Source organism: Callorhinus ursinus, unplaced genomic scaffold (genome assembly GCF_003265705.2).
Source record: "Callorhinus ursinus isolate GAN/ISIS: 27379988/994484 unplaced genomic scaffold, GSC_fseal_2.0 scaffold2, whole genome shotgun sequence".
In the NCBI taxonomy this organism is placed as follows: domain Eukaryota; kingdom Metazoa; phylum Chordata; class Mammalia; order Carnivora; family Otariidae; genus Callorhinus; species Callorhinus ursinus.
The window spans coordinates 7,980,888-7,994,089 of record NW_027397064.1 but is presented as its reverse complement, the minus strand read 5'-3'; the positions used below and the strand labels follow the sequence as shown (position 1 = coordinate 7,994,089).

The window sequence follows — 13,202 nt, the reverse complement described above, 5'->3', positions numbered from 1 at the left end:
CCCAGCTTGCCTGCCCTCCATGGCTGACAAGGAAGCAGCCTTTGATGATGCAGTAGAAGAACGTGTGATCAACGAGGAGTACAAAATATGGAAAAAGAACACCCCTTTTCTTTACGATTTGGTGATGACCCATGCTCTGGAGTGGCCTAGCCTAACTGCACAGTGGCTTCCAGATGTAACCAGATCGGAAGAGAAAGACTTCAGCATTCATCGACTTGTCCTGGGAACACACACGTCAGATGAACAAAACCATCTTGTGATAGCCAGTGTGCAGCTCCTTAACTATGATGCTCAGTTTGATGCTTCACACTACGACAGTGAGAGAGGAGAATTTGGCGTTTTTGGCTCAGTTAGTGGAAAAATTGAAGGATCTCGTTTCGGTCATCTCTGATCAGTTATGTGTGAGGGGAAGAAAGTGGATCTGGTTAATTCTACCTATTGCATAAAGGATCAATTATAAAAGGGAGGCTACAGTGTGAGTTCCTAATTAAAAAAAAAAAGAGAGAAACCGTGGTGAGAGAAGACAGGATTCTTTCTTGGCACAAGAGTTAACGGCAACTAAGAAAAAAAGAACTGTAGAAATTATTTCAGAAACGGGGGGAAAAAAGGACTCTTAACTGCAGGATGAAGAAGAATCACCGACAGCCTGGTTTCAAGAGCTTGACAGGAAAGCCCGGCTGCTCCAGGGAAGAAGACAGACAAGCGGAGAGACGGCTATGACTGAGGGACGGCTCTGCACCACCAGGCACTGCTCCCATGCATCACATCTCTAGTGTTCCCATTACTGTCAAAAGCTCGGTGCAATTTACCTTTACATATTTTGGGGGAGAAACTTACTTTTTTTCTATCCAATCTAGGTGCAACTCTGCTATCTTGAGAATCAGACTGGTTGATTTCTGGGTTGGTATCAAGTAATCTTTGCATTGCTCGGTCCCGATCAAATGCAGTTACATAAAAAAGCATTTGCCGGGTATCAAAAGGGAAGAAAAATGGGCTGTAAAAAGACGCAACACAGATTATCTGAATTAGAATCAGAAACCACACAAACCCCTACATTAGAAACAACTTTTGCTATGATACAGAAATAAGAATTATAAATAGAACCAATAAAAACGGTCTAGGCAAAAACTAATTTTGAAGAAATTTCGTAATTCTTGATGAAATCTCTAAGTGATCAAGTAATAATGCATTAAGTAGCTTTTCTCTGTGAAATATGAAGTTCAACTATTAAAAATCCTATACTTTAAATCAGGTCTATTCAAGATCTTTAATCTACCCAAAGACCTTCAGGAAGTATAACCTGTCTAGCAAACCCTATTTTCAAAATACGATCACCGCTTCGTGACACTGCCAAGCCATCCCCGTACCACATACACACAAATAATAAAAATGGCTTTACTAGCTCATGATTTTCCTCCCAGCCCCGGCATTCCTAAGTCACTCAAACCAGCCCAACAGCCATCCTGATTTCCAAAGAAGGAACTCCACGGTAATATTAGGTTCTACTGCCTCTTGATGTAGGAAAGTTCTTGACACAGAACAGCTAAAGACACTTCCTGTGGTGATGCCAATATTTACCATCTGTTCTGTCCCACATGGGGAGCCACATAAGGATGTGGCTAATGTGACTAAAAACTAATTTCTAATCTACTTAATTTTCTTTGATCTAAATGTAAATAGATGTATGTGGCTACTGACTACTGTATTGATCCGTACAGTTCTAGTCTCTGAGAATTTAAGTCTGGACCCAAACAGGCTCAGAAAATCAAGCAACTATACCTTTGGAGTCCAACTTTATGAAGACAGAGGATTTTAATCTCTTTAAATATCCTTGCATACTTTCCTATTTCATATATATATATAGACACATACTGTCACAAGTAGATTTTATATTAACCCCAGCTAGAGGCGCCTCCTCTAGATAGCTAGCTACACGAAATATTAAGCAAGCTGTGATCAAATATGTTATTTAAACACATTCAAATAGGTTCAGCGAAGACCGTTTTTGAATCAAAATATATTAAGACCAACACAACAGTAACACACTCCCAAGCCACTATTTCAGAAATGATCATCTTACCAGGTTTTTCCTAGTTCAGTAAGCCATGTTGGGATGTTTCCTGTCATGATTACTAAAGGATCTTGAAGCTGCCTATTTGCTTTTGCTGTCAACTTACTGTTAATAAATTCACTAGTTGGAATAATCTCCTTGCACATTGCATTCTGTAAAATGTTAAAAAAAAAAAAAAAAGGTCTACATGTAGTAAAACATTAGGATTATATTCACTAACTCTTTATCTCCAAAAATGTATGCAGAGTGCCTAGATTTCACCTGGTTCCCAACATAACAATATATAGCTTCTCACTTGACTGTCTCAACCTAAACGACAATTTCTACAATGCATAGCTCAAATACCACAACCCCTACAGGCCACTAGTACTGACCCAATCACTGATGTGACAGCTCATGTGTTGTGCAAGGTCAATTCTGTCATTCTTCCCTATATTATATAAATGTCAAAAGTAGCATTCAACTTTCACCTGACTTTTTACTTAACATATAGTTCAACTCAGACAAATGAACTTTTGCTTAAATGTACTGAAAGAATTTTAACTATAAATTCACACTCGTTCTTCATGTTGTAGCCTAACTTGATACAAGTCACAGCTAGGAAGAACACTAATCCAAGAATGTAGGCCAGCAACAAAAAGTGGGGGAGAAGCTCCAACTGGTGAGTACGCTGTATTTCACTGGGCTATGATCCCTACATTTAACTGAAACATTTGGTCTGTTTCTAGCACAACAAAAATTCATCAACCACTGACAGAACTACAGGTAACGTGCCATGCACAACATATAATGGGAAACTCCATAAGCAGGCCACATTACTCACATCATACAAGTAATACCAGTATCGACTGATGGCATGTAAAACTCTTAAAAGGAGAATCACATCTAATGACGGGTCTTCAAAAGTTATATTTTCAGGTGGTGTGGATATGAGGTAAACTTCTAAAGGATTTGATACCGATGGGCACACTCCATCTAGAGGGCAAAAGATCAAAGGTAAGGTGTGATCAAAGTTAGAAAGGCTGTGCCGAGGAGCTGGTGTCATCTATCACCCCGAAAATAGTAACCACAAGCTGTGAGGCTCTAAAGTTTGGTATCCCTCTAGAGTATTGATAGCTTGAACATTTTTCCCTTTATCTTACGCATAAATCATACAGGCTTATGCAAATGTTGCTTTCCTCCCATATCCAAATACACTGTAAAGGAGAAAAATGGACTCATTTCCCATTTTCTTCTTTTCAACAGAAGCCAACGGCTAAGAATAAAACGGCCAGAGAAGAATAAAGACAAAATATTTAAATTTAAGTTCACAGTTTTATATAAATTCCCTGGATTTTTAATTTTTATATCCAGCTTAAAATGGCCATGTAAAATAGACAAATATTCCCAACTGTAAATCTTAGAAGAGATTTGGTTATCTAATCCAAGGCTTAGGATAGGAGAGATTGTGATAGTTTCCAAGGGGATCTATGATTCTTCTCTTCTCAGATTTCACTAAGTAATAGCTTGGGCAGGGGGTCATGGGTTAAAACTGTTGCCATTTACTTTTAGGAATTAAAAATCACAACACTATCACTACCATAAAAGAAAGGGCAATTTTTAACATCAAAAACATAGACATAAAAACCTCAAAATAAAAACCCTTTATAATAGAACTTAGTTTTATGAAAAACAAAACAAAACACTACTATAATCCTGGCAAAACTTTTCATTCCTCCTATAATTGTTAGATTATTATAAATGACAAAAGTGAAGGGCCTGCCTGACCACGATCAGTCTCTTTAGTAAGTGTGTTCTACTAATTAAATTTGTTTTAGCCTTCATGAAAACAAATTTTTCACGGAACAAATATGAGTTTTTCCCAATTTTCTTCCCAAATTTAATTTTGCAGGTGCTAAATTTTTTATTTGCGGTAATTTCATCTTTTCTACATTATATCCAAGGGTTTCACTGCTAGATATAAGTCACTCCTTTAAAACTTCCACAAGAAGGCTACTGCCCCGCGGCAATTTGTTTTCCCTCCCATGGATGTACCAACTTACCATGCCATAACTCATCGTGCTTTTTTGCATTTCTAGGGGATGTTTTTGTTGGAGCTGTTTGGGCTCTTCCTCTTTTACCACCAACACAATCTTTATTACTTTCTTCATCCTCTCTCACGGGTTTGTACCTAAATTGATTGGAGAGTATATAAACTAAATGTAGATTTTAAAAATAAATACTATTCTACAGGGGCCAAAGTGTGACCCACAGACACCAGAGTTACCAGAACTCTGAGATCTATCCTGTTTCTCCCTACTTATGGATTTGGTGAATTACCAATGGCACTGTTTCGAGAAGAGACCACAAAGAGTACACTGTCCCAGGAGGGGCCACCTGAGGAACTCTGGGGGTGGTTCACAGAAGAACAGCTCTCTTTATTTATTTTTTTATGTGGAGCCCAACGTGGGGCTTGAACTCACAACACTGAGATCAAGACCTGAGCGGAGATCAAGAGTCGGCGCTTAACCGACAGAGCTACCCAGGGGCATACCCAGGTGCCCCGGAGACTGGCTCTCTTTAAATCTAAGTAGTGGACATTAACAAACAATGCAGAAAGCTGCATCCAAATGCCTCGAAGGGCACAGAAATGCCAAGCTTATTACCTAAACGAATGTAATTTTCTGGAGACGTTTTTCTCTTAAGACCTGAAATGAATCTAAAGAGCTGACTTAAACTATGATTATTGCCCACGAGCACATGTTTTCTAGGAGACATAATGAAGGCAAATACACACATACACATGTGTGCACATGCATGCATTCACGTACACAGATAAAATATTTGAAGTGGCTTTTAATAATAAAATGTAGGATTTGGGTCCCCTCTCCTTATGTAAGCCAGCCATTAATATGAATTCTGAAACACACAAACAACATATTGAAGCTGATGACAAAGCAAACGACGTCAGTTTCAGACTTGCCATATTGTATGAGTCTTTGTCCAAATACCAGCTCTCCCCAGAGGGTTGCTCTCATCGTCCGTGGACTCCCGCTCGTCCTCGGCCTGGATACTGAACTGCCGGACTGCCTGATACACGGTCATATTATACGGTAGCAAATGCTCTCCAATGTAGAACTGTAGCCTGTGCCTTACATTGCCGGAATTTAAGAACTGAGCGGCCTGAATGAAGCAAAACAAAACCCATTTAAGCTCAAGGACCTGAACTGTGTGCATGACAACATGGTGAGAATAGCACCCTTACCAGAGACTCGTCTATTTCCTCGTCAGAGCCATCATCGTCACTGTCTTCATCATCTTCTCTTACTCTTCCATACCCTGAGGACCCAAGAAGGCTGTTAAACTCCTAGCAATTGTCCATGGCAAAGAAAAGCCCACGCGTATTGGTTAACTAACATACTCTTAGAAAAACATGTATATTAAACTGTGACCTATGAAGCAGAAAGAGCTAAGAAAATTGTCACCTACAAAGCACCATTTCTACTACATTAGGTTCCAACAAGATAAATGAACGCATCACTGAAGTAAGCCATCAACCCCTCCCAAGTGTATCACGTTTCCACAGGCTATGTAGAAAATGAATGATGGGAACCCAAGTTCCCAATGCTAGGTTTTAACAGAAGCAGCAATAGACAGGGAAATCGTTTCCACATTCCCTAATATTCCCAGCCCAATGTACATATAAACACAAAACACACACATAGGGAAAGTACCTCTAACTACAAGGTATCTCTCGATAGCTTGTACCAAAGCCAGGGGATCGATCTTGACCGGCCCGCCTTTCCACTGCTTCACGTTCGCACAGTCTGGATGTCTTTGTAACTGGCATTTTAACTGATGTGTGTTGAAAAATTTTAAAGCCTGTGATCCTCTGTTGAGAGAAAAGCTCAAGATAATTTGTGAAAAAAAGTTATTCTATTATTTTCAAAATCAACATACTTTATTCAAACAAAGGCAAGACAAAACAAACTGCATTTTCTTAAGGCTCAAAATAAGCACTTAGTTATGCAAACAGTCAAGCCAGCAATTCAAGTTATTTAGTGAAAGTTGTTATAAAGTTAAAAATAAAAGAGGGTGTGTATGCATGCATATGAAAACATTAATAAATCATCATTCTATCTCAGACGCTGTGTATGCATGCATATGAAAACATTAAATCATCATTCTATCTCGGTCATACGGGGAAACCCATGTGAGCAGAAATCCTCACCACTGAGATTTAACTATTTCTCTAGACTAAAAGTTCCTCAACCATCTTGAGCATGCTCACTTCTGCAGTATTTTGCCACTGCCTAAATTCTATGGCTTTAAAAACAAAGGAAAAAGCCCTCTTTTTTGCTTTCAAACATTTCTGCTACAAAATTACTTTAAAAAGTAACCTTTAAAATTTACTTTGCTACATTCATTTGAATGAAGCAGTTTGATAGCTAGGCCAGTCTAACCCTGGTAATGATCTTTAATTTAATTGCTCATTCCTGGAAATGGCTGACAACAGTGAGACACAGACACGCTTAAAATGCAGTTATCTGTAAGATTCCATAAGGCATGCAAATAGGAGTATAGAAAAGAATATTCCATTAGACAGGATATATACATACGTAAACATACGTATTTTATATAAATCTGGGTTAAAATGAAAAACTTCATGGTTTTCTCAGGCATGCCCCTGTATTTCATAAAATTTTCCAGGACAGGATAATGATCAAAACTGATTATCACATTCTGTATTAATTTTCAAAGCCAGAAAAAACCTTAGCACAACAGATCCCTTCATCTGTCCAATAATACATAGTTTTAATTCAATAAAAAAATCTGTTTTCAAAACACATCAGATTGTGTATTTTAAAATGAAACTAATTTCTTATTTTGTAGGCTTCTAGTCATAATATTCCAGAAACTTTGTAAACATCCCGTAAAATACAATAATGAACTTTCACAGTGCATTCTTTCTGTAGCATTTCATGAGTCCAGTAAAACTAATACAGAGAAAATAAGTTTCAATGAAACAAGAAAACTTCAAAATATACACTTATCTGTTAAAACCCACCAAAGGTATAACCACTTACATCACAGGAAATCACATTATTGCACAGAACGCAAATATTTGATTATGCATATTTATAAAATTCACAGGGAGAAGCAATATATATTAAAGTTTATCAATTTAAGGAACACTAAGCCTCTTACAGCTTGTCAACACAGTCACTGGCTTATGTATTTCCAAAACATCACATTTAAAACACATGGGGGGATTTTAAAGGTAAAAAGTGGTTTTCTTCCGTCATTATAACCAAACAGTCTTTGGGCAGCTTAAGAGGTTACCAGACCTCTTGCCGCTTTCCCTCAACAAAATGAAGCGCAGGGTCCAACGGCAAGGGTATGCACAGGCAGTGATCCTTACCTGCCTCCAGTCCCATTTCCACTGGGGAAGTCATGTACTTTGACTGGAAACTGCTCCATCTGGCTGAGGCAGTTGTTCATCTTGTGAACTAATGCCAACAAAGGTGCATTACCCACTGGTTCTACTCTTCCAATGGGCTCTTCTCCAGGAAGCTGAAGTTATAAATAAACCAACAGGTTAAGCAAGGCCTCTTGAAAATGGAACACTCCTCAACAAGAAAATTTAACACGCAGTTTTACAAAAGAGAGCCATTCATCTATTATCTCTTTTGATATATCTGTTTGGAATGACTATTTCCATATAAGTTATTTCAAAGAGAGACTCCCTTTTGTAATAGGCTCACAATCCCTTATTCATAATTCCTAAGTCCAAAAGGCTTGAAAACACAAGTAATTGGTGGTGAGATCTGACTCAGACAGACACGAGGCCATCTGCAGTCTTTACTTACCTGTACCGAGTAGGAATATCCATATGCTTTCCTGCAAAAATATTTAGTATGTATGGAGTGCTATTTAGAATCCACTGGGAATATTATCAGGTAATATATTTGTACTGTATTGTAGAACACTTGAAACCCCTTCAGCCCCAAGAAGTTTCAGGTAAGAGATTATAGATCTGTACGTAATCTTAAGCATGGCATAAAACTACTTCCTGTATTGCTACACATCTAATGTATCTCAAACAAATAACTACTTTACAAAGCCCAAGTTATAACAATATAGTAGGTGCTCAAATGCCTACCAACACTGCAAGGAAGGCATGGTGAAGTAGTTTCACCAACACACAGGAGAAATACCCTTAGTCCTACTACACAAATGATCCAGAGGATGCCTTCTCTCAAGTAGTTTTGAACAAGTAGAATGATGTTAAGTCATCAGTGTCCAAGAGTAGTTACATTCTTGCTCTCACCCACTGAGGCTGAAGGAAGGGGAGCCTCCCTGAGTCTTCTGGTCTTGCAATCCAGATTATAAGTGGTGACTGACACTCTCAAAGAGAACTGTTAATACTGTACTTTATATTCAAAATGGAAACATATATGCTCACTCTCTCTTGTATCTACAGCTATTTTACCATATTTCCCTATATGTATATATTGTAAACTACAACATGTTTAAAAACAAATATTGAGAATAAAATACATTCACAAGTAAGAGACTACGATTAATGGCTGGTCCTGCAGAAAAAAAACAAAGACTCAAGATACTTGACCATAGAAACTGTAGCACCTGAGCCATCAAATCATCCTTCTGTTGCTTTATTAGTATATTCGATATAAAAAAGACCAAGGAATCCAAATACAACTGTGTATCAGAAGCTAGAAACTTGACCTCAATATCTTGATCAGCATCTAATGGAAATTACTGAGATAAAAACACACAAATCAGTGACCAGTGATTCCTATAAGATGATAGAGAAGCATTAAGAGACAACTTACTGGGGAAGAAAAGAATACATGAAGGAATCTCTTTAATCTGATCTCTCTGCTCACAGCATCCTTTTCACTTTTAGATGTCAAATAAAGCAACAGCTGCTTCACGAATCCACTATGCTGGATTTCAAACGATGAAACGTCGGACTCTGAGACTATGCTACGGATTTCTACAAGGCACTCAGCTCCACCATCCACCTGAAAGAGTTGGGAACAGTATTTCTATATTGATTTAAACAGTAATCACTAAATGCACAGTTCACATTTCCCCAAAAGGAATTGAATATATTCTCAACATCTTTAAAAAAGAAGGCGGGGGGAGTGATACATTCTTGGTAGAAACTTGGAAACTATGATCTTACACGCATAGTCAAAAATGTTAGTATTTCATGGAAGAAAACCAGCATCCGTACTACTAACATAAAAAAGAAAAGTCTCACATTCAACCAACGTTGAATAAAGAAATAAAGAAACAATAAATAAAAAAGATATATAAAGAAATAAACAAAAGAGAAAATGAATTGAGAATACAAATTGAGGGGTAAAGAGCTAGAATACCAGAATGAGAAGATAAAACAAGACTATAAAGTGTGGCTTTAAATTAGTACATTTGAAACCTGGATGAAATGGACAATTTCCTGGAAAACATGTACTACTCGAATTTCTCAAAGTGCATTAAAAATGTAAAAAGGCTAAGAATCAGATGAAATATAAAGGGCTTATTCAATCTCCCTCTCCAAGTACTATCAGATCCACATGGTGAGGGGTTAGGGAGGGTCCGTCACATCAACTCCAATACCCATGTTGAAATGTACTTGGGGGACATTTCTCAAGTCTCTTTTTTTGTCAAGAAATATGGGATGTGACAATCGCCTGGGTGGCTCACTCAGTTGAGCGTCCGACTCCTGATGTGGGCTCACATTATGATCTCAGGGTCGTGAGGTCGAGCAGAGTCTTGCTTGAGATTCTCTCCCTCCTGCTCTGCCCCTCCTGCCACTCACATGCATGTACTCTCTAAGTAAACTCTTTAAAAAATATGTATATATGGGATGAGAAGAGAAGAAAGTCAAAGCTGAGATTCCCAGTATAGTTAATGATAAAATAATGAAGCACGAAAGCCAAGGGACAAGTTACAGAAATGTCAGTGTTAAAGGCACATGTCTGGCGAGAAAGGTGATCTAGGACAGCAAGTCATGGAAAGTCAGAGTCATCAAGGGAAGGACAGAAAGACAAGAGAGATGCTAGAAGAGACAACGAAGGACCAACATGGTGCAGCCTGCGTGGTACCTGGAGGTTGAGTTGTTCAGTTGCAGCACAAAGTCTCTGAAGGACATTCAGTGCAGGGTTGCTTCCATCCATGTTCTCAGAACTGAAGTAACGCTCTACAAACTTATGCGCCTGTTCCTTAATCCAACCTTTAATTTTTTCTCTGCAAGAAGGAAAACCAAGATATTAAATTTAGTCTCCGTGTATAGAAAGGATTTCAATTATAACTGCACATCAAAGGCAAACAGCTGCTACATTTAAAACCCTTTTTCACCTATGCTTCCAGATTAATAAATTCAGATGAACCAAATTAAGTGTCATTTTGAAAATGGGCTAAGGTGCAGTAGAGAAATGCACATGTACTTAAAATATAATTCAGATCATTACATGAAGAATACACAAGAAGTTCTAACTTCTTGGAACTCTACCAGGCAATCATTTCTTCCTTAAGTATTTGCCTGAAAGCAACTTTACATGGCTGCTTCCTTAGGTACAGACATATCTGCTTTGTCCTTTACTGTGTTCCTTGAAGAGCTGAAGCAAAGAACTATAGACCAGAAACATGCACCTGTTAGATGCGTGATTAACTGAGACCTGGCTATTTAAATTACAAACTCTGATGGCTTTAGATATATTTTTGCTTAATTATTTTTTATTAACCAAAATTCGGAAAAACAACCAACTAAACCAATCCACTAAAAAAAGGAGCCTGTTTCTTTACCCATTGGCATTTGATTTTTAAAAATTTATTTGCAGAGGAAGTACTCCTTGTTGGAATGTTACATCCAGAGTCAAAAAAAAAACTAAATAAAACAACGCGGAAGGGTTTTAAAGAAACAATTAAAGCCACAGACTGGGGGGAAGAAGAAAAAAAGCCAGACTAGAATGTGGAAAAGTTTAGCTGATACAGTTCTAAATATCTGAGAACAAACAAACAAGCATCTACTCTAGGATCCTTAAGTTCCACTGTAAAGGGTAGAGGAAGGAAGGGTATCTTTATAAAAGTGGGTGAATGTCTGTGTATGCACACAGAAAATATGTCAGCTTTCGCTTGTCTAGAACAAAACTAAGGAACAGGTTCCACAGGGAACATAATTTATTTGGTTTTGAACATTTGTTAACTCCCAACCAGAAATGTTGAAATGGGTTTTAAGATGTTAAGACTGGAATTTAGGACAAAGCCAGGCAGAGTTCAAGAACTGAGAATCTGCTCCATCCTTGAGCAATGCCACTTCTCAGCATAAATTAAAAGGTCTGGGTCCATGTTTCATCTCCACAAAGTAAATGTGCTGACGGCAACAATGTAGAGTTTTGCGCTAATCTGAGAACGAAAGTAATAGAGAATTCCCCCACTTCACCTATTATTGGATATGGTGTCCTTTGAGGCGGCCCTAGCAAGACCACTAACTCCCGCAGTTCGTGCTGGTTCAATGTTGTTGCTGTTGGACTGTGCGCTTAACCGTCCCCACGTTTTTGGGTTCAAGCTTGCCAGGAAAGAAGACTTAGGTGACTGAGTAGTGGTAGGGCTTTTAGCTATGAAAAGAAACGGGAATGACAGTTAAGTCATCTTAGCGTAATTGACGAAAATCAACCGAATTTTAACATTGCTGTTGACACTACTAGATGAATTTGCTGAAACAACTAAGAACACTGAGTGTTCAGGAAGCTACGGTATTCTTAAAGCTGTCAACCATTTTCAAGAAGTACATGCCTCTCACTGCTACCATCTTTCCCTCTGCATCCCACCGCATTACCAAAGCAATTACCTTGATTGTCTACTTTGTCATCATCTCTTGGAGGTGAATACTTTGGCCTTCTTGGCCCTCGTTTTGGCAGCCGTTTTCTCTTTAGAACATCACTTAATCGACTATCACATGGGAAAAGATGGGATAAATTTAGCAATCACCACGATTTATTATCATCGCTCACTGAAAAGCAAGCTAAAATGGCAGAAACAAAGACTTGTAAAATATGGCCATAAAAGGGTACTCTTCATTTTGTGATTACTTATTTAATGCAGACTCTGCACCAATCATGTTCTAGAGGTCTAGAGACACAGAAAATGATTAATCCAGAAAACACCATATTAACACTACACTGAACTACTAAAAGTAAAACCAAATAGAGTATCTCATTAATCCTGTGTTAAAACTATTATAAAATGTTGTACATAAAGTACATACAACACATTTATGATGCAAAGAAGCAATATTAAAAAGAACTGTGCTATCTAATTAGAAAAAGAATGTCAAATCTGATTACCATATTTCTTCCCTAGCTTAAATGACAAAAAGTAAAATATACAGGACATCGAGTATTACCAAGATACTTTCCCAATACTACCCAAAGTACTTTCACGGTATGTAATTACAATAACATACTAACTGAATGTATTTTAAATAGTTTAGTGATTTTTTTTTAAACTCAAAATTACCTATAAACAAATCTATCAACTCATAGTATGAATAACCTATTTTGAGTTACAATACCTAAAAGAGAACATACACAGACTTTGTGTCTTATTTTCAATGTTCTTAACAACAGTAGAAATAGTTTGAAATATCAGCAGATTCCTAGAATAACAAAAACACTTAAGATGGAAAAGCTGGAAAAAATGTTCGGGCTCCTGGGTGGCACAGTCAGCTGAGCGTCCAACTCTTGGGTTTTGGCTTAGGTCGTGATCTTGAGCCCCGCATCGGGCTCCATGCTCAGCATGGAGTCGGCTTGAGTTTCTCTCTCCCGCTCCCTCTGCTCCAATCCCCCCCATGCTAGCACGCTCTCTCTAAAATAAATAAATCTTTTAAAAACAAAAAGTTCTGTTTCAACTGGTCTGCAAACCAAATAAAATTAGAACCCCCTCCAAAAAACACTCAACTTTTAAAATCTTCCAAAAGCTGGTATGTCTATTAAAAACACTTACTACTATGTTTAAATATGCTTCACAATCAAGACAAGTGAATTTTTTTCTTTCAACATTTATTTATTTTAAAGAGAATGTAAGTGCAGGGGGAGGGGCAGGGTAGAGGGAGAGAGAG

At 37.9% G+C, this 13,202-nt stretch overlaps 1 protein-coding gene across 11 annotated transcripts in view; it reads right to left on the bottom strand.

Annotated features, from left to right (window-relative positions):
- Positions 1-13,202, bottom strand: part of TRIP12 (thyroid hormone receptor interactor 12) — a 136,278-nt gene that overhangs the window by 18,492 nt on the left and 104,584 nt on the right. For 6 of the 11 annotated variants that reach the window (XM_025889891.2, XM_025889923.2, XM_025889898.2 and 3 more), the window contains 12 exons: positions 11,934-12,034; positions 11,526-11,700; positions 10,189-10,330; positions 8,908-9,099; positions 7,473-7,624; positions 5,785-5,957; positions 5,316-5,389; positions 5,034-5,233; positions 4,114-4,241; positions 2,895-3,046; positions 2,081-2,223; positions 838-994 (listed from right to left, as the gene is read on the bottom strand). In XM_025889891.2, coding sequence (XP_025745676.1) covers positions 838-994; positions 2,081-2,223; positions 2,895-3,046; positions 4,114-4,241; positions 5,034-5,233; positions 5,316-5,389; positions 5,785-5,957; positions 7,473-7,624; positions 8,908-9,099; positions 10,189-10,330; positions 11,526-11,700; positions 11,934-12,034 — 1,789 coding nt within the window. The remainder of the gene's footprint in view (positions 1-837; positions 995-2,080; positions 2,224-2,894; positions 3,047-4,113; positions 4,242-5,033; positions 5,234-5,315; positions 5,390-5,784; positions 5,958-7,472; positions 7,625-8,907; positions 9,100-10,188; positions 10,331-11,525; positions 11,701-11,933; positions 12,035-13,202) is intronic. The other 5 variants (XM_025889906.2, XM_025889913.2, XM_025889939.2 and 2 more) reach the window with 1 other exon arrangement.